At 35.4% G+C, this 21,562-nt stretch overlaps 1 protein-coding gene across 7 annotated transcripts in view; it reads left to right on the top strand.

Moving 5' to 3' along the window:
- LOC109092981 (adhesion G protein-coupled receptor L3-like) overlaps positions 1–21,562 on the top strand; it is a 95,392-nt gene that overhangs the window by 6,709 nt on the left and 67,121 nt on the right. For 6 of the 7 annotated variants that reach the window (XM_042716200.1, XM_042716199.1, XM_042716198.1 and 3 more), the window contains exon 2: positions 20,681–20,822. In XM_042716200.1, the coding sequence (XP_042572134.1) occupies positions 20,705–20,822 (118 nt within the window). In that variant the 5' untranslated portion in view covers positions 20,681–20,704. Of the gene's footprint in view, positions 1–6,468; positions 6,512–20,680; positions 20,823–21,562 lie in introns of those variants that run through there. The other variant, XM_042716195.1, reaches the window with a different exon arrangement.

Raw genomic sequence — 21,562 nt, 5'->3', positions numbered from 1 at the left:
TCGCTGGGTTTAATGTTAATGATGTTCAGTGCCATAATGCATCAGATTTGTATTTGTAAATGAGATCTGGAGCACTGTTATGAGTCCCTTATCATTTTTTGTAGCTCTGTAGCTCAACAGCTCCTTTCCCTTTTCATTTTCATTGTATTAAAAAACAAAACTGGCTGAACATTTCAGTTTGGAACAACCTGAAAGTGAGTAAATAATTTACATTTTTGGATCAGCTGTTGCTAAACATCATGAACACATCTTTCTTTGGAATTATCACAATGTAAGGGAGCAAGCAACAGATATTTTTTTCTGCATTGTGATATCTAAGTAAATAAAGAAAAAAAATAAACATGGATGAATTGTACAGAAAAAAAGGTATAGCATGCATTTACAAAGCAGATTGGGTGAATCTTCATTTCCTGTGTTAAAACAATTTTCAAGCAAAGTTGAAACCTTGTCAAACCATCTGTCAGATGCTCAGTTCATGTCTATTTTGAGCACTCGAAACGTGAACAGAATCACACACACATTTAAAAAGAGTGCATGTGAACTAGCGCATTGATGTGAGGTGAGTGACAGTGGGTGGTATACAAAGTGCTGTTGTTAATTTAAACGTCACTAAGCAGTGGATTTGGCTGTCCTTAGAGACTAGCTTACTGGGAGGTACCAACTCTGTCCGTCATATTCCTTCTCTTTGTCCCTCTCTCACATTCTCTATGTGTGCTTTTTTCTCTTTTTCTCTTTCTGGTAGCCATCTGTTATCCTTGTGTTTGAATCTTAAATAACTGCTGCTCTTCTGGAATATTCCCCACATGGATAAAGCCTCCTGCATAGTTCTCTATATACAGGGAAGAAAAAAAAACACAAGAGAGTGAGAGAGCGTCCATTACATTGTTTTATTGAGCCACAGAGAAATGTAAAAGAGGAATCTGCTTGGCCGAGAGATTCATTCTCTTCCAGCTTTTTGCCTAATTAGCCATTAAACCAGTGAATGAGGGATACGCTCTTCCAGTGTGTGTGTGTGTGTGTGTGTGTGCCCCTGTTCACTCCTATGATATGTTGTTTTTGGCCTCCATTAACAGTTCATCGTCATCGCTCACATCTATAGTACAGTGTTATATTGCTTGTGGGAACTGAGATTTCAGCAAAGAGAATTTTTTTATATTTCTGTGACTTGCTTTTATAAAGGTTAAGTCTGATTTGTGCGTAAGTGTGTATGTTAAAGAAAATAATAATGAAAAAACATGCAAATATATATTTTGTAATAATGTTAATTTCACAGAATTTTAAGAAACTTACATTATTTTAACTTCTTATATTAACAAAAACAACATATTTGAATAATTATTATCAAAATTGTTACAAATGTTTTAAAAAATATTTTAAGCAAAAATATTACTATTTTTAACAACCATCATCAATTGATTCTTAATAATAAGTAATTATTAGTCATTCTGAAAACATGATTTTAAATAAATATAGCATTTTGAACACTTGCATCATGTAACATTTTAACGTGAACTAACCTTTTTTTTTTACATAAAAGGTCAAATCATTTTTTTTTTGGATATTTGTCACAACACATGACTGATTTTTTGGATAGTTTTGTTAAAACTTTTTTCCCCATATAACAAAAGTTGATGCCAAACTACATAATATTCTTTTCCTTTCCAGAATTTTGTTCTTTTAATAAGTTTCCTGACTACCCCAAAAATATCAAAATGAATTTTAAACCAGAAATTAAAAATATTGTCATTACAGGAGTGGTGTATTCTGTATGTCATGTAAGAACTGCATTGTAATGTGTATACTGTATATACAACAAAAAAGCATTACGTTGCTGACCCTTGTGGTCCCATCCATAGTATCCTAATTTGCCGTCTGTGGTGTATTATCTGTTTATGTCTCCGTGTGCAGCATATTGAAGGTCAGGTATTATGTGTGACATAATGAAGCAGTGAAATCAAGGTGTCTTGGCCTTATCGTCGCTGTTACACACAGCTGACTGGTTACCAATGGACCGACGCCCCCATTAGTTCTGCTATGTCAGGGATGTGTGTGCGCACACATATGAATGTTTGTCACGTTTATGCTGTTTCCAGGATATGACTCTTTAATTTTACGCATGAGGGAACTGGATGCACCGCTTTAGCGTAAATCATGAACGCACACATGGACACACGACAAGTAACATTAACTTATATCCTGTGGCTGACACAGTTCAGCCTGATTTATTTAAGTCTGGCTCAAGTTTAGTCTCTCTGTGGCGAGTAACTCAGGTTGATCTGTAGAGTTCATTCTGTTGGGATTATTGTTAAACTCCTGAAAAACAGTCTCCAAACTGCAGATTCCCAGATCAAATGCTTTTTTCCCCCCAGTGGTGTCCATTTCGGATCCAAAAAGATGCAATCATTTTCTCCTCATGATCCTGCAGTGCTCGTCTTCTCTTTATATTATGTCTCGCTCTCACGGCTGTCATTCGTCCTCTCCTTTCCTCTCCTCTCCTCTCTTCTCGGACAAAGCCCAGTCTTTCTCCTCCGCAATCTCTTCTTGTTATTGCCTGAAGCTGCTGTAGCATTTTGCTCTCTCTCTTTCTCTCTCTCTCTTTCTATGCGCACTGAGCCATGTCCATGATGCTCATTGCCTCCAGTCCCGTAATACACCCAATTACAGAGGGAAATAGAGAGAGAGAGTTAGAAACAGAGCGAGAAATATGACCACCCATCGTGAGAGAGAGGGATGAGAGGATAGACGGATGGGAATAGAGGACATATGCTGTGGTATTTTTACAGAATGAGGGTTTGAATATCAGAAACTGAGTGTAAAGGATGTTTGGGCGGCAGCGATGCAATTCACCTTATAATGGTGGAGCATGATTTCTCTCCCGCTCCCTTTCTCAGTGCTTCCTGTCACGGATGGTACTGTCAACATGTGCACATATAAGAATAACAATACACGTTTTGTTTTTTCCTGCTGCTGGGAAAAATATAGCCTATAAATAATACACAGAATGAGTACAAAAATGGTAAAGAAAAATATATAACGCTATGAACAGAATTTTTTTTATTTGAAACAATAATTTGTGTTAGAGTGGCATTCAAGAAGTGGAGCCTTATTCATCACTGTCTTCTGAACACATGCGCACAGACGCCCGCATTTTAAACCCATTACACACTGAAAGACGTCATTAAACAAAAGCTCTGTGGATTGTTATAAAGCCGAATTGCACTTCAGATGTCTGTGTGTATGTAATAACCATTTTTCAAAAGTGGCTGGATGAACAACAAATTGATGTCTTCCTAAGTGACCATTTTTAAACGGGAAGATAGTGTAGCGCTCAAAAAAAAAAAACCTTGAATCAGCATCCGCCCACGTTCAGTGCAGTGTTTTACAATGACTTGATCTGCAGGCTTTCATGTTTTCACGTTTCCTCCCTCTGGAGTGGTGGTGGGATAATGGGTGAAGATCAGAGATGGTAACAAAAGATTGAAGGTTCAATCTAGGGAATTAGTGACACAGGAAAGGAGAGTTAGAAAGATCGCAGACCTGCTCTGTTAGCGCAGTGCCCTTGAGCAAGGCACTTCACACCAGACTGCTCAAAGGGAAACTGCTCTGCAATTAGTGCTCTGCTAAAACAGCACAAATATTTTCACAATCGACAAGTCTGTTGCCTGAACGACTAGTGTTCTTAAGGAAGCCTTGTATAATTAGGCTGCTTTCAGTTTCACCTGACCCAGATCCGATGTGCGTTTATATAAGATGCATTCCAGCATTTAAAAACAGATAGTCCGAGTGCAAAATGGAGCAGAATGCACAGATCTGGGGACAGTTGCATAAACATAGCCACTATATGTGTCAGCTAGCAGTTAGCCAGGAGGTAATTAGTCTTACTTTTATGGTTCAAATTGGGCCATTTTGTAATTTACTTTACAAAATATCTGATCAGTCTTTAAGAAAACAAATTAGATGACTAATTGATTAAGACTAGTCTAAGCAGTTTATGCAGCTGGCCCCTAAAGACTATTTTAAAAGTCTGACTATTTTTAACATGAGCTGCATTCCAATTAGCAGGGTCCCTATGCAGTGTTCACTGCTTCTTATACCAAGTTCTCTTCACTTGACAAAATGTGTTCATTTGGAACACCATGCAAAAGTATTAGGTATAATGACGTAATAAAGTATAAATGACCATACTCTGTGTAATACACATTTAACTATAATCATAATAGTTGCATTGTAACTGTTGCGTCTTACGCATTTAATACCCTATAATACTAACGTACAAACTGTAGCTGGGAACTCAATAATAACACCATATCATCAACTCCTGTGTTTATTTTATTCAAATTTCTTTAAATGCTGGAGTGATGGGTCAAGTCAAGTCAAGTCATCTTTATTTATATAGCGCTTTAAACAAAAAAGTTAGCAAAAAAGCAACAAAACAAAATTAATAAGGAAAACAGTGTCAATAATGCAAAACGACAGATAAAGGCAGTTCATCATTGAATTCAGTGATGTCATCATGCAGCTCAGTTCAGTTTAAATAGTATCTGTGCAATAATTTGCAATTAAGTCAACGATATCGCTGTAAATGAAGTGTCCCCAACTAAGCAAGCCAGAGGCAACAGATTCAATGAAAAAAAACTCAATAAAATCTCATTTCAATAATAACACCATATCATCAACTCCTGTGTTTATTTTATTCAAATTTCTTTAAATGCTGGAGTGATGGACAATGGTAAATTTCCTGTAAAAGGATGGATTAGAATCTCATGGAATATGGTGAAATACTCCATGAAATCCATTTTGAAAGGGTCAAATGGAACGCACCAATGCTGTCTTAGAAATGCATTTTATCCCTCATCCCAACTTTAGCTTAACGAGTTGCATTTTAAAATATCAGAGAAATTCTGTATCTGATAAGCTGCATCATGATTGATTTGGTTCTAAGTTGTGTTGTAACAGTGACAGATCTTTTCTTTCTTATTGTGACTTACATCAATTAAATGGATTATCAAAAAAGAAAAAAAAAACACAGTAGTGAGGTGTCTTGATTCTATTCATCAGTTGTTAATTAGATGGAGGCATATCTAAATTTGAGCTTGCCTTAGATTGTAGAAAGGGATGAATTTAAGTGGACTAAATGATCGGTGGAGTCCAGCATATGTCACCAGAGAAAAATCTATCATTTAACCAGAAGATTGAGTGATGATATTTTGGTTAAAAATGTATGATGTAATGAAAAAAAATCTAAATGGTTCACAATAAAATTCATTTAGATAATAGATATGGTGAATTCCATTTCATGTCAACTTTAAAGGTGAAGTGTGTAATTTCTGCGCCACTATTGAGTTCCAGATATTGATTATTTTCTGGACTGGACTGGACTAGATGTGAAGTAGGGCCTTGGAAATCAGTCACAATTTTAATCGAGGGGCCTGTGGTGAAGGTTTTGCCCATCAAAATAAAAAATAAATAAATAAAAATAGTTCTAACCCAAAATCAAATCACGCCAATGCAAATAACTGACATGTTTTGAAAAGGTCTCAAAGCCTTAAAAAGGTCTTCATGTTGCCACTCTTTGGAGAAACCAGCCTATGGATGGTTTACTTCTAGTTATCTATGCACATTAAACTTGCATAGGAGAGAGTTGTCTAACAGCAAAAAAATAGAATCTTTATAAAATTATATAAAAATTCGAAGCTAATAAAAGATTTACATGGAAACACAATACAAATATTTAAATTAAAAGATAATCGTTTAATGCAAACATTTTATTTCTTGTCAAGTAATATAAAAAAATGCTTTATGTGGTGAAATCTAAATGAACCGCTACATTTTTGTTAACAGTTAGATCTGTTAGAAATAGCTCCTTGAGATAATAGCTGCATGTTGCCATTTTTACAGTTTATGCTACATGGTGCTGTGTGTATCATTTGACATTTTAGTTATATAACTTGCTATTTGCTGTGCTGTCAAACCAGTGGAAACTGAGTAAATGTGTGTTTCAGAGTGAGAAAATGGCATCTGAATGGCAGGATGCGTCTTTCACTATCAATCCAGTGGCAGGTGTTTCCAACATTGTACACACACATACACACTCACACGGGCTGTCAGGACCTCTGTCTTCACAGGCCACTGAGCTAAATGCTAAAGTAGTCCTATTGTGTTCCATTAGTCGTCTCTGCCAGGGGTGCAGAAGCTTTTGTGCCCAAAACAATACAGACACTCACACACCACCAAAACAATGAGGCCGGGCGACTGCCATTCCTTTGAGACACAAAAAGTGGAGACAGAATATAGAGTGTGTGCGTAAGCTCAAATGTGATTTCTCATGACTGCGTTGCAGTGTTTATTGTATAACCATCTGAAATGTCTACTTGCACGCGTCATACTTTGGTAATTCACTTCCTTTTCTTAATTTTTTTCCCCATCCCCCAGAACACACAAACAAACAAAAACAGAAACCCCGCAGAATTAGAGTTGACCTCTCCAAGACAAACATCCATTCTGACACAGAGTACGTAAAGTCAAGTTCACACTTAAACACACACACACAGTATATACACACACACACACCCTGCTGAGGGACTATGAGAGTATTTGCTGTTAGTAGCAGGGCTCTTGGGTAGAACTGCATTTGGACTTGTTTAATTCCAGGAGGGAGTGACACACTATTAACAATAACTGCTCACCAACAGAAAAACAACCTGATTAGAGATGAACAGAGGGAGTATGTAAAACAAACAGAGCACATTTGATAACAAAAGCTATAGCTCTAGCTCCATAATGCCTGTTGTAAGCACCATATGCTGTTTTATAGTCTTCTATGTCTTCCATATGTTCAGCCACATCCTGCTATACATAGTAACTCTTGCAGATTTCCACTCATATTTAAAGTATGTCTTTGTTAAGTGCTAGGATCGTGATTGTGTTTGTATGTGTGTGTGTGTGTGTGTGTGTGTGTGTGTGTGTGTGGGATGCATAATTTAGCTTAGCATTGGGCTCTGTCTGCACACTCAAACAGCGGCAGCATTGAATATTTCATCACACGGATGTTGCTTTTGCTCTAACGTTCTTTGAGCCGTGCATGTGAGGGTGAGTAGTGCACGGAGGCTGCCCAACTTTTGACACTGTACAGCCCCACTTGCAGGAGCAAAATAGTGTTATATTCATGCTCCCAAAAGGATGTTTTGCTTTTCTTTCTTTGTCTCTCACCCTCTCAACTGCATCTCTATATACATCTCAGTTTCACTCATACTGTCTTTGGCTTGGTCCAAAAGCTTAAAGTCAATGTGACATTTAAACGTTGCAATTTGGATGAGAAGATCTGCCGCTACTCGCGTTTCATGGCAACAAAGTATAGTTTGGTTTTCATGCGTACGCTAAACTATGCATAGAGTGTACATGACGTCAAGCCTATAGAGAATTGCTGTTGTCACCTTGCGAAAGGTAACAACTTCCATTGACAAGCAGTAGTTATGATTGTGGTGGATTTGAAAAAACAATTCATATTCATCTGTCTGAATATAAAACAAATTCATAACCTAAATATGTTCACCATGGTCCAATTATGTACATAATAAAAAATATTATCTATATTTAAAATTGCATATTAGTAAGATATGTCAACATTTTTACGAGCAGAAGAATGCGCACACATGCGTCGTAGTACTCTTGATTATGGCAGAGGACAGTGACAAGGGCAAAGCTTCGTAAAATTACGGTTGAACCAGTGATGTCACATGGACTATGTTGTTGATTATTCCCTTGAAATTGTAATTGCGATTATTAATTACGATTATCACAATTTACGTGAATTATGTTTATACCATTGTTTGACACAACTGTATGCCGTATTTTTATAGGAAAATAAACAAGCTGAAAACACTCTTAACTGAAAAACGTCTAGTGCTTTTCTATAGCATTAAGCCTCAAATGTCAACTGTACATTGGATTGGTTTCTTCTTTAAATGATAAAAAAATAAAAATATGAATGGTGTTATAATGTTATACTAAAACTAAAATAAAAATAATGGGAAAACCCTTAAGATAAAATGTAGAAAGAAAAAACGCATCTTAAGCACACAGAATAACATAAGTGGACTTTGAACGATTAATTGCAGCTTTGAACGATTACGTAATTGTGGCATCCATAATTGTAATCGCTATTAGAATTTCGATAAATTTTGCAGCCCTAATTGTAAAGCACCATTTTCTTAAAAAAAAAAAAAATTAATAAATAAAAAATCCTATCATCACCAGCATGCAATAAATCTTGGGTTAGTTTTGGCAGTGAAGGAACTATTTGTTGTATCTTTTGTGGCCTGGGAAACGATGGCCACATTTGAAGGAAATTAGACAGCAGACTTTGGCGTATTCGATCTTGGAATGCAGCCTTAGAAACATGCAGCCTCTCAATTGTGGCACACTTTACAACTGACTGTCGCGTTGACGAGTGCTTGCATTATAGATACTCGCAGCTCTAGTGTAAAAGAGTACAAAGACATTTGGTCTAATTCACTAATAACTGAGTGGATTATTTGTATTTATATGCACCTCTCCCAAAACATTTCCACCTAATTCACAAACATGTGCATGTGCAGATTAATTTGTTCTTAACCGCACTCTTATGTTGATGAATTTGTAGTATTCTAATTTAGCGTTTGTGTGTCTGAGGTTAGTCATTTGCATAAAACACACCCAAAAAATCTCCATATAAGGGCTTTCTGCACAGCCTTTACTTTAGAGCATTTCTTCACTCTAAGTAAATATATAATGCTCTAAACATTGAACGTCTATGTATTCGATTGTATGTGTACGCTGCACATCAAAACTGAAGTACACTTTGGGCTTGAGGCAGCTGCCTTGCAGGCCTGTCTGTCAATGACCTCAAAGGCAGTGTTTCTGCACTCATAGAGGAGATAGAGCCAAGGACAGATTTACTTACAAAACAAAGTGTCCTCATCTGTCACTAAATCATGATAAAACATAATTAGACTCACATGAATCAATCAGCTGTACACTGTAAATCAGAAGGCATTACAGGTATAGAAGAGTGAACTATATAAAGAATGAACTTCCAGCATCCCACATGGCATACTATATAGAGAACAAAAAGTAATTTTGGACACAGTTCTGCTCAGAAATGACCAGATGGAGTAGGCAGAATGTTACGTGAACACTGTATATAGACATACATGGTTGCCTTCCTACCATTGTATACTGCCTGCGAAGACAGCATTTTTCTGATTTCGTACCCAGCTTTTGTCTCTCTTTTTCTCTCTCTCTGTCATACAGCATGAATTTAGGCCCAGCATAAAATATTAGTGAACTGGAGGAGAAAACACGTAAATATTTTACCACTTCAACCAAATCCACAATAGTGAATATTCATCTTGAATAATTAATGAAATGGCCTTAATTATCAGCTCCATCATGCTGAATCAGGCTGAGCATATTGAGCACTTTAAGTATTGCATAATTAGATAGCTATATCACATGTTATCAGAAAGAGTACAGGGTTGTAACCTGAAATCATCATTTAGAAGAATTAATAAGTCAATAAGTCAGTGTGGTATTTGGATAAGTAATACTGAATGATTACTAATTCTAAGCATTGTGTTCTACTTTAAGCATAAAAAAATCTGATAGTCAAGAGTGAAGTGAATTTGTTAATTAACATCTGCTGAATGTTGTTTTAACATCAGGGAACATTGCAGATGAGAAAATTCTTAAAAAAAAAAGCAACTTCCAGATGACAACGCACACATTGGGCCTATTCATAAAACTAAATTAAAGCACATTTATGTGTAAATTGTTGGTGTATTCATAAATGATTTACACACAAATTCATGTTGCTCATGTTAAATAAGGCCAGTTTAATGTCTTAGCCTGGTACATGAGCTATCAGAGATCACTTTTTTAAAGGGTTCTATCATGGCACAAAGCAGTCGATACTACCTTAACCTTTGGCCATGTTAGCAAAGTTATCCTACAAACCATAGCTTTAATCCACATTAGCCTTGAGATACCTACTGAAGCCTTTCAAAACCTGAAGCTATGCTATTTCTTTAGAATTTATCCACAATACTACTGTACAAGCCCCTGCATCTCTATACACCCACTGGAATTCAATTCTATTCATGTTAGCCATTGGCTGAAGTAGTGTTTAGCCTGTAGCTGACTCTAGATGAATGTGAAGTGACAGGACTGTGCCAGTGCCCCAGTCTGCCCACTGAAGTACCCAGCAGACAGCAAATCAGGACAAAGCTCTTAAACAGTGACTGCACAAATAAGGATGTTTTGCTATCTGATAAAAAAAAGGGACAAAACTATAGCTGCATCCAGTATTTTTCTTTGTTGACCAGAAATTTGTGCTCATTTTCAGTGTTTCATTGGATGAATGATTAACATTCATCAAATGCATTGGTTAATAACATTCTGTGGTTGAAATGACATTGTAATAATGACATTTTAAAAATTACATTGTGATGGAAATTGTCTTATATAATAGCCAGCATTTTATGTAAAATTGTGGGGGAAAAATGTGGAAAAATTGATTTTGCATAATTTGATAAAATGACAGATTAATGAGAAATGTCACACAGCCAAATAAACTTTTCAGAAGTTAAATTATTTATTCAATTTTTTATTCATAAATGCCATAATATGCTGACATTTTTGTTGATAAAATTGTTGGATGTGAGAAAATGATGCCACAAGAGTTGTAATGAGTGTTAATTAGTTTTCACACAATAAATATTGAAATAGTTTATGATTATTTCACTCTTTGTGTAGATTACAATATCCTAGTCTTTCCAACGTAATTACTATTTTTTATTTTTTTTGATGATTTTTTTTAAAGATCTGGATCAGGGACAAGCATGTCAAGCAATTTGAATTTGAAACAAAAGGCATTTGAATAGCAAAAATGAAAACAATTAAGGCATGGTAATGTGACCTTTACAAAAAGAAAAAAGTTCAAAACTCCTAGTTTTAATAAAAATGAACTTCTGTAATAGCAAACTGGGTAAAAAAAAAAAAAAAAAAAAAAACACCTATACATTACATTTTTTGATCAGTCCCTTGAAGCCTCTTTATCCTTCACTTTCAAAGTAAATGCGTGTCTCATCTCACTAAATTGCCATACGATTGTCATGTTGCAGTATTTTAATTACAGTTTTGAAAGAAAAAATCAAAGAAGCTCGTTATATTCCTTTTGCATTGCCGAAAGTACATTTTATGTTTTTCTGTACAGCATGTACATTATGTATTCATACAAGATTGTATATGTGCTCGTATTTTTATGCACAAACATAGTCATAGTCTTTTATCAGCAATTCGGTTTGTTATTTTATGTGTTTGTGCACGTGTGTGTATGAGAAACTGCAAGAATCTGTGGGTACATGAATATGTCTTTTGTGTGTGTGTGTGTGTAAGAAAGAGAGAGAGCGAGAGGGAGCGGAGTGCTTTAGAAGTAGATTGTGGGACATAATAAAAGATAAATCATAGAGACTCAGTCTTATTGGCAGTATGAAGAGTGAGCCAGAAGACAGACACAGAATCTATTATGAGCAAAGGCTAGAGGAACTCAACCCTGCGCATTCAGTGTGCGTGTGTGTGTGTGTGTGTGCCTTCGAGATTAATAGTGATTTCAGCATGCTGAATACTGAATTATTGAAACATGGGGAAAATGAATAAAGATTTATGACTCTTTGAGGCTTAGAAAGAGTTTCATAAACATGCCCTCTATCAGAGCCAAAAGTCACCCGCACCATCATTATAAATCAAAAACTCCCTTTAAAGTTTTTCTGTTCTTTAGTGTGGAAGAGAGAGCAAGAGGATAGGCGGGGCTAGGGGTGGGGCCAGCTGAAATCTGATTGGCCCATTCAGACTCTGTGATGACATGTTATTGGCCAAACAAGAGACCCTCTGGCTATAAATACAGTATCCAGCTGAATGGCCCCAACAGTGCAGGCCAATTTGAGTTATCCTGTATGAACTACAAATCCTGTGAACTCATGGGGGAAGTGAAACCACAAAACCCCTTTGAATTCCTGCTCTGTATTCTCAGTCACACGTTCAAAACAGCAAGGTGTTTAGTTGTAAGAAGCCTTTTAAACCTTAGTTGCTCCTTTAAACTAAAGGGCAGTTGCTGAAGGGCATTCAGAAACATAGATTCCAGTCCAAACATCCAGAATGTACACTACTAAGGATTTGTAGTTCATGCAGGATAGTTCAAATTGGCCTGGATGGTTGGGACCATTCAGCTGGATACTGTAGATTCAGCCACTGAATGGGCCAATCAGATTTCAGCTGGCCCCACCTCTAGCCCTGCCTCCATCTCTCTCTCTCGCTCTCTCTCTCTCTCTCGCTCTCTCTCTCTCACACACACACACACTAAAGCAAAGAAAAACTTTAAATGGAGTTTTTGATTTATAATGATAGTGCTTGTGACTTTGTGCTATATATATATATATATATATATATATATATATATATATATATATATATATATATATATATATATATATATATATATATATATATATATATTCTACAAGTGAATTTAGGTATCACAATATTAAATTGTGCAGTAAGAAAATGATATTAATTTTGCTACTTACTAAAGATTACATTTCAAAAGTCTCATTAAATTATTAGTGTTTTATTACCTTTGAGTAAACAAATCTAATAAAGGAAAATTCTGTTATCATTTACTTGCCTGATCATGTTGTTGCAAATGCATAAGAATTTTGTTCATTTTTGAAAACATGAAACAAAGACATGTGAGAACCAATTAGGTTAGTTTATGAATTTCAAGCAAGTACAGTTGAGCTTCTTTTCACTATACAGTATATGTTCTAATTTATTTGTATGTGCATGGATCCATGTTTATTTATGAACAAAAGCCCAAATTAAATATGTCTCCTAACATATGGAATAAAACCACTCAATTCATAATGGATTATGTTTGCAATGTCTTTATGAACGTTTTGAAGCGTAAAAATTTTGGTTGTGTGGAATGTCAGTGGATGGACAAAAATGATGCGATAATATTAGAAATATAATCTTTTGTATTCTGAAGGTAAAAAAAGTCTTATGGGTTTGCAATTCCTGGTGAAATCAGTATCTATTTTACCAAATGTCCATTAACCACGCTGCATGGAAACTTAAGTTATTTGTTCCCTTATTGTGAAGAGGGAAACATAAAAAAGAGGTCAGCTGTTTTTTTTTCTTTCTCTGCATGCCACCAAAAATGCATGAGGAGAAATGTGAGGTATAAAAATAGGAGCGATGGGGAGAGATGGAGTGATCAAGATAGGAAGAGACACAGGGAGGAATGGGGAGAGCGAGATGCTGGGGGGATACATGGTCGTGTCTTTCTAATTGTGTGTCATTACTGTGAGACTCCCTGATTTGAGGGTTCAGGCAGACTCTCATTTAGAAAGAGAGAGAGAGAGGTTGCTGCTCTCATTACTGGACACACAGAGCTGCAGGGGTTGATGGGAGCTCGTAAGGTCATGCCATGCCAGAAAGAAATTGCCAGAATGAGACTGAGGCATGCAAGCATTTCTGTGCCATAAATTATAACCAAACTCTACCAAGTACTGTATGTACGGCACCCCGCAGCACAATCGAGTCTAAAACTGCCATATGGCATTATAGATTATATAAGAGAGAATGAGAGCGACAGCAAGCGTGTGTTGGGGGAGGTATCGCATATCAGCATGTATGGTACGTATGGTGGAGTCTACAGCACTCTTACAGTAAGTTCATGACTGCAGGAAATGAACTTGGAAATTGGCTGACTTTACTTGTCAGTCTCTATCAAATATGGATCCATCTACAGTGGCCCCCAAAAGTATTCAGACACTTCAGTCACACTTGAAATTCAGCATCGCTTGAAATAACAACATGTCGCACCAAGTGGCATATAATTTAAAAAAAACACAACCCGATTCATGAGAAAATGATGTCCATGAACTTTTGATATAAAAGAGTTTTTTAATCTATGAAAACATACTTAAACATTTACACCCCAGAATGTTCTAGCTCTGTAAAAAAAAGCTTTTATTGAAAGTAAGATGGAAAAATGCCTGACAATACATGGAGGTGTATATTAATGCATGGCCGCCCACATTTACACGCCAACGCCAGCTATTCAGTGTTCAGATACTTTATTTGCCCAGTCATGGTGAGATAATGAAATAGGATAGATAATGTTGTTCCTAACACTAACTGCTAAGTATGAGAGCAAAATAAGGCAAAGTTGGTCAAACCTTGTGCTCTTCCTAACTGGATATAGTATTAGAGGTGATTCATTATGGTCTTATTATCCAAAAACATACTAGTCAACTAGTTTATGTAGATTTTTTTTGTTTGTCTGTTTTTGCTTTGAGATTTTTAGGAACAGTGCTTTAATTAGCATGTAATCAACAGTGTGCTGAAGTTTATTACAATATAAGCCAATAATTAACCGATAAATGGCCAGTATTTTCTATGCTATTTTGTATAAATAAATTATGAAAAACGGATAATGATGTTGACTGTTATTCTAACAGTAAAAAATAATTTAAATATAAAAATAGTGGAAATGAACATGCACAATTAAATATACAGTACCATTCAGAAGTCAGTAGGATATTTTAAAGTTTTCTGAAGAAATCTCTTATGCTCATGAAAGCTGCATTTATTTGATCATAAATACAGAAAAATAAATAAATATTGTAAATTGTCTCAAATTCTCAGCATCATTACTCTAGTCGTCAGTGTTACATGAACCTTCAGAAAGCATTCAAATATGCTGATGTTATTGCTCAAGAAACATTTCTACATATTATTAATATTGAAAAACAGAAATCATATGTTTTTAAGATTATTTAATGAATAGAATGTTCAAAAGAATATAATTTATATAATAGAATGTCTCAAGACCCCTGCATTCTTTCATGTTCTGTCCAGCTGTTTTTAAATGCAAAATAATCATTGGTATTACTGATGTAAAAAGACCCTCAAAGAAACAATTCCTATTGGTGACAGGTGAAACTGAAATTAGCCTAATTATACAGAATGTCCTTTAGATCAATTATAGTCAGCTAGTCATATAGGCAGCCCACCTACTACATTTTCAAATTTGTATTTTTGCACATCCCTAGCGTGTATCACCTGCCACTCTGTATATTCTTCCAAAAGATGAAAATCTTGGCATGAATGTTCTGCACATTGATTGGTAAATTGACTTGCAGCCAACTACAGATTGCACACTCATCATGAGTTCTTTAAGGAACTGAAAAACTAATGAGTGAATAGCGGAACCCCTGACGGTCATCCTCAGATGCCCACTGGTTAATCAGTATTATACATACAAGAGTGACCACACATTGGTTATGCTGAAATAGCTAATTGGGTCATTAAGTGATTAGGATTAGCATATGGTCAAATGGATCATGCTAAACAATTAAATAATTGAGAAACTGACTAGAAGCATGAGCATATTCTGCACTGTAAAATCAAAATTGATTACATAAAAAAGAAACAGTTCATCCAGAAATGAAATTTCATTCATGATTTATATATGCTGGTTTCTTTTCTCAAAAGAGAAATTTTCAGCAATCCATTAGAGCTCAAAACCATTTATAAACAAACAACAAAAAAACTCACTGACTTCCATTAGAGCTCAAAACCATGTAGAAACAAGGGGGGGAAAAAGGCGTAGTTGCTTCAAAATATGCTTTTTTAAATCAATGTTTAGGATTTAGAGGGTATGCAACATTTAATTTCCGAACTGCAGAGATAAACCAATGTAATAAAATGTTGGCACAGTCACCTTTTTCTGTTTCAGAGAAATTTGAATACGCTTTTTAGTGCCACCCACTGGACTTCTGACTTTGAAACTGCCACAAAATTTCCAAGAAGCAATGCAATTGCATGTAAAAAAAAAACAGACATTTATCAAAATCCCTTCTTTTGTTTTCCACAGAAGTCATAAAAGTTTGGAATGAAATGAGGCTGAATAACTGATGACAGATTTGTCATTTTTTAATGAACTGTTACTTTAGAATAAGCCTGCAAACCAATTGCCTTAAAATATATTAGCAATCCTCATTATTTGAAGTAAAGTGGACTAGTAATTGTGTGTTTGTACATACTCGCATATGTGTACATGGGTGCTTCTGCAACTACGGGTGCTTTTAAGTACCAGCAGTGAAATTTTAGATTTATGTTTAAATTTGTCATATGATGCATTTTAAATATTCACAGTGTCATTACACACCTTGACAAAAAATATAATTAATGATTAATGTGATGTAATATAAAAATATGAAGCATTTATAGGTCCAAACACCATTTTTGTTTATGTCCCACAACTCTGCTCACAATGTTGAGATACGTAAAATAAGCTAATTAAATTATAATTTGACATTATTTCAAATGGAATTGTTTAATATGCATATTAATTCACAGCATCTTAAATTGTTTTGTATTATTTACTGATCATTTTTATTATTTTTTCAACTAAATGTGCCAGTCCCACACTTCTGAGTCCTTACCACAAAAATAAAAAAGGCTTTGATTATGGCATTTTATCAAAGACAAACAAGTCTAGTTTCTATGGAAACACACATTGCTGACAGATTGGGCCACCTCACTACCTCACTCACAAGATCCCAAAAATATAAGGTAAATATAATCTTTTCTGTTTCAGTATTTATTGTGTGTCTTACTATACAGCTTAGTAATTCTGTACTTTGAACTACATTTTAAAAATAAATGTATATTACTGTTTAATTCATGTATATTAAGATGCTAAGAGTCAAAACTAATGTAATAGACCTTGCTAGGCTCCAAATAGCTGCAATATTAGCATTTCCGCAAAATGTCATTTCCGCAACATGTCTTTACCGCAGCAAATTTAGGTGTTGCGGTAAAGACCTTGTGTTGCAGTAGAGACAAGTTCAAGGTTTACTGTATATTAAATTAGAAAAATTACAAATAAGTCTATTGTAATATATTCAAACCACTATCCCCATCTAATGATTACTTACATGCTGCTCCACTAGAACTTGCTTCACTAGAAAGGGTTAGTTCACCCCAAAATTAAAATTCTGTCATTAATTAAGTTCTTCGTTTGTCTTCAGAACACAAATTAAGATATTTTTGATGAAATCTGAGTGCTCTCTGACCCTCCATAGACAGCAAGGATATTACAATGATCAAGGCACAGAAACTTAGCAAGGACATCGGTAAAATAGTCCATGTGACATCAGGGGTGCAGCCGTAATTTTACGTTCCTAGAGAACGTAAACAACGCTGATTATGTTCTGGGGTACTCTCCAAAATGGCAGAAGACGGTAACTCGGGGAGAAGAATTGTTGAAGAAATTATGTTATTATTGTTTTATTTGCGCATAAAAAGTATTCTAGTAGCTTCGTAAAATTTCCTTGATCGTGGTGGTACCCTTGCTCTCTATGGGAGGGTAAGAGAGCACTCAGATTCCATCAAAAATATCTTAATTTGTGTTCTGAAGATGAACAAAGGTCTTACGGGTTTGGACAAACATTTTTGAGTGAACTAACCCATTAAGAGTGGGCATAAAAAAAGTAAAAAAAAAAAGGAGTCAATCAAAGATGTACTACGAACTCAGAGATGCAAAGTACAAGCTGAAGAAGGCAGTGGCCTCAGTTGAAAAATACAGGAAGCGTTGTTTCAGGCTTTCAAAGAAACTGTGCCCAACAGACCTAGAACCGAAGCTCGTAATGTCAGTTTGAGTTCTTTACTGCAAAACTACTACTATCTTTTACACATGCAATACCTTCTGTTTTCTGTTTCTTTTACTGTTGTTCTCTACAGTAGCCTGTTTTTGATTTCGTGGCACTTTAACATTGTGTCCTTACCGACACAAGATGTCATTACCGCAGCTCTGCTATATTTTTGTATTTATTTTTTCTCATATTTTTATTTGCAAAAAAATATTTTAACACTTAAGTTGAGATGATTTACACAGTAAAATTGCAAAATCTGTCATAAACATCTTAATATATTATCTTTAGTGTGTATGGAAACAATTGACATCTAAGGCTACACTCTACATTTTACATTGCATAGAGAAAATCATGAAATCCCCTATTTTGTGTATTATTTTTTAATATCAGTATTTACAAAACTGCACAAAATTAGAAAAAGCTATTGAAATACATAACATTTTTATAGAAATTAAAAAAGAAAAATGTATATAAATATGTATTACAGACTCTGATGGTTAAAATAAATCTGTTCCAGATTAAAATCTTAATGGCTCCATGCAATTTTGTTGACAGTTTTATATGTATTACAGACTCTGATGGTTAAAATTAAAATTCACATGGGATGATTTTTTTTTACATTTTGAAAGAGTCAAAAGTGCCCATAGTTGCAGAAACACCCATATATTGTACACATGATTGACTGGCAGACTGACTGTTTAGCATAAACACAAGTTTCCTTACTGCATAGTTGATATAGTCATGGATCACACACTCATTCTGTATAGACACACACTCATTTGACCAGGACTTTACTGGTAGAATGATTACATGGTCATTTGATCACGCATACGCACACACATGCTCTTTACTGGTACCGTGGCCATGTTTCCATATGTCCCTGTGTATAATATGGGACATCTGCTCAAAACCCTCCTGTTCACTTTAATTAAGCAGCCATCAATCACCCAGACAAAGAAAGAGAGAGTGTTTAAGCTTTGTGTGTTTTTGTGCATAAGAAGGAAGAAAGAGTGTGTGGCTGTGTGTTTCTAATGACTGAGTGGCATTGTTGAGTGTTTATGTAAGTTTAATGAGACAGTGGCTGTATAGTGCTTTATTTTTAATAAGGTAAAGATGTTCAGTGGAGGCAGGCCATATATAACTATCTGTGTGTGTGTGTGTGTGTGTGGGAGAGGGAAAGAGGACAGATGCATTAAGCTGTTGTAGGAGGCATTAGCAGAGCACCACATGTGTCTTCTCAAGAGTTTTGTCACAGGATTTTCATTCTATGCTATCATTCCTCTGTTTTTACTGTTACACATTACACAGCTATGGGCATATTCAAATATGTGGATGTTTCAAAATACACTTTTGACACTCAGTTTTTTATTTAATATGTCCAACAGTGTATATTTTGGTAATACTTTAGTATAGAGATAAGTAGTTGCTTATTAGCTTGCCTATTATTAACATATTGGCTGTTTATTAGTACTTAAAAAGCACATATTCTGCATGACCATATTCTACATCCCTAATCCTACCAAATAAACTTAACGACTACCTTACTAACTATTAATAAGCAGCAAATTGGGAGTTTGAGTCAAAAGTAGTAAATAGTTAAATGGTTTGTTAATAGCGAGAATTGGACCTTAAAATAAAGTGTGACCTATATTTTCACTGCAATGTAATTTTCAACACATCTAGCATTTGTAAATACACACAATAATATTTGTAGACTTTTTGAATATTTTTCAAAATTACTTGCTTGATGGGAAATGATGCACAATAAAAAAATATTCTGTAAGTGATATTTACTTACACAATAATTGTTGAAATGGTTATTTTTTTCACCCCCTGTTTAGGTCTTTATAGTTCTATGATTTACATTTAGTAATGGATTTCATAGTTTAAAATTGCAAGTCTAGAACTGGTACATATGTGAAAGATTTAAATAAAAGCTGAAACAAATTATGAAATTTCAAGACACTTTTAATGCGACTTTCATATAAATACAAAGTTAAAATATTTAAAAAATAAAACTCTAGTTTAAAACTGTAGGAGCATAAAAGTGTCTGAAGTTAAAGAAACACCCAGAAGCTCATTCTTTTTTTTCTTTTTCTTTTTCTTTTTCGGATGATTAACTGGTTGCATGGTCAAACACACACAACAATCAATAATCTCTATTAAATATTATGGATTTGTCTTTCAGTGTAATCGACTTCATTACACAGACATGATTCAGAGTCCGGCTAGATTGTCAAGAGATATGACAGATCATTACATCTGGGTTCAGCTGTATCAGTTCCTCTGCTTTTTGAGCTGATTTGTTATTAATGAAAAATACTATGCTTAACTAACCTTAAAAATATTTCCATAATTCCATAGTTAAGAACAACATGACACCATTTACATCTCATTTAACATTTGTCGCACAGAACATTTTACATAAACCTGTCACTGGCAAACAGTCCACAGTCCTCCTTTAGATGTACAAACACAAGACGTGTTTTTGTGTTTATCTGTAGTATTTTGTAATTGTTGGTCTATGTACACATGCAACTAGAAGTCTTTCGGACCATGAGCCCGGCATATGAAGTTAAAAGTAGGTCATCCTTGATGATGCGCAAGATCTTTGAGTTCTGTTTTCTTCTTTTGCATTCTGTCTAGCTGCCTTTGAGCACAAGAACACATCCTGTGCTGAGTGTACTCAGTTGGTTTGGAAAGAAGAAAGTTCTTACTGTCTGATAAAACATTATGGAAATAAATTCCTTTTTTGAATAATGTGCAAGGATGCATCTCGCAACATTTAATAAGAACTTAAACAAGGCTGATTTTGAGCTCCTGTTATTTTTGAATCGTAACACTGTGTACAACAAAAGTGACCTTTAGCTGTAACATTAACATTCTCTTTGCTTGCTCTGTGTGTGTCCTTCTAACTTTAGGTGTGCGCGTCAGAGAGGAGCTCCATGGCTAATGTGAGACGCATCTTCAGCGAGTCTGTGCAGAGGTCATCAGGGTCATCAGCAGTCATGTGGTCCACACGCCTACTTTTCTTCTTCGCCCTCTTCACACCCGTCACGCTCGGTAATACGCACGCACACACACAGACAAAAGCCAATTATTTCCTTGTTGTGTTGTTTTCGCCGAGATGGATAAATGAGATGTCTTACTGCTTTTATTTGATTAGTTGGCCCCCAACCTTGAAGTGCAGACTGTCAGATGAAGACGAGCCAAATGAGAGCGAAGCGCGCAGCTCTCAAATCTTCAGTGAAAATTCCAAAGTTTTTGCGTCTTATTAAAAGTTTTGGAAACTATTAATTGAGACATCTCTTCTCGCAGCAATAAATGATTCATGAGCAATCACAGGATTTCACAACCACTGCACATCCGTTATGATCAAAACATTCACACATACGAAAAAAGGCGCTCATGCACATACAGGGGAAAGAAATTTAAAACACACAAACAAAAACAACTCCAAAGCCTTTTAATAGATAGCTGCATTTTGCCAAACACCGTAGTGAAATATGAAATATAGCTGGATTCTTTTCCAGTGAATGAGCCATTTTATGGGCCAATCCATAACTATAAAAATTGTGTGTGAACTTGTTAAAAGTGCGTGAGATAGAGTGCAGATGTAAGAGGATCTGACAGATCAATAATCATAGATGCAGACGTCTAGACTCTCTATGTGTGTGCGCCACATGTGAGCGCGACCCCGTGTGTGCGATTCGGTCCCTCAAGGGGACCTTTAGCGTAACGGTTTGAGCTCAGAGGACACTGGGGAATTGACCATTGGGGGAATGTTTTAAAAACATCAAGGC

This window comes from Cyprinus carpio, chromosome B1 (genome assembly GCF_018340385.1).
Source record: "Cyprinus carpio isolate SPL01 chromosome B1, ASM1834038v1, whole genome shotgun sequence".
Classification (NCBI taxonomy): domain Eukaryota; kingdom Metazoa; phylum Chordata; class Actinopteri; order Cypriniformes; family Cyprinidae; genus Cyprinus; species Cyprinus carpio.
The sequence above is the reverse complement of the archived record's forward strand: the minus strand, read 5'-3'. Positions and strand labels throughout refer to the sequence as shown.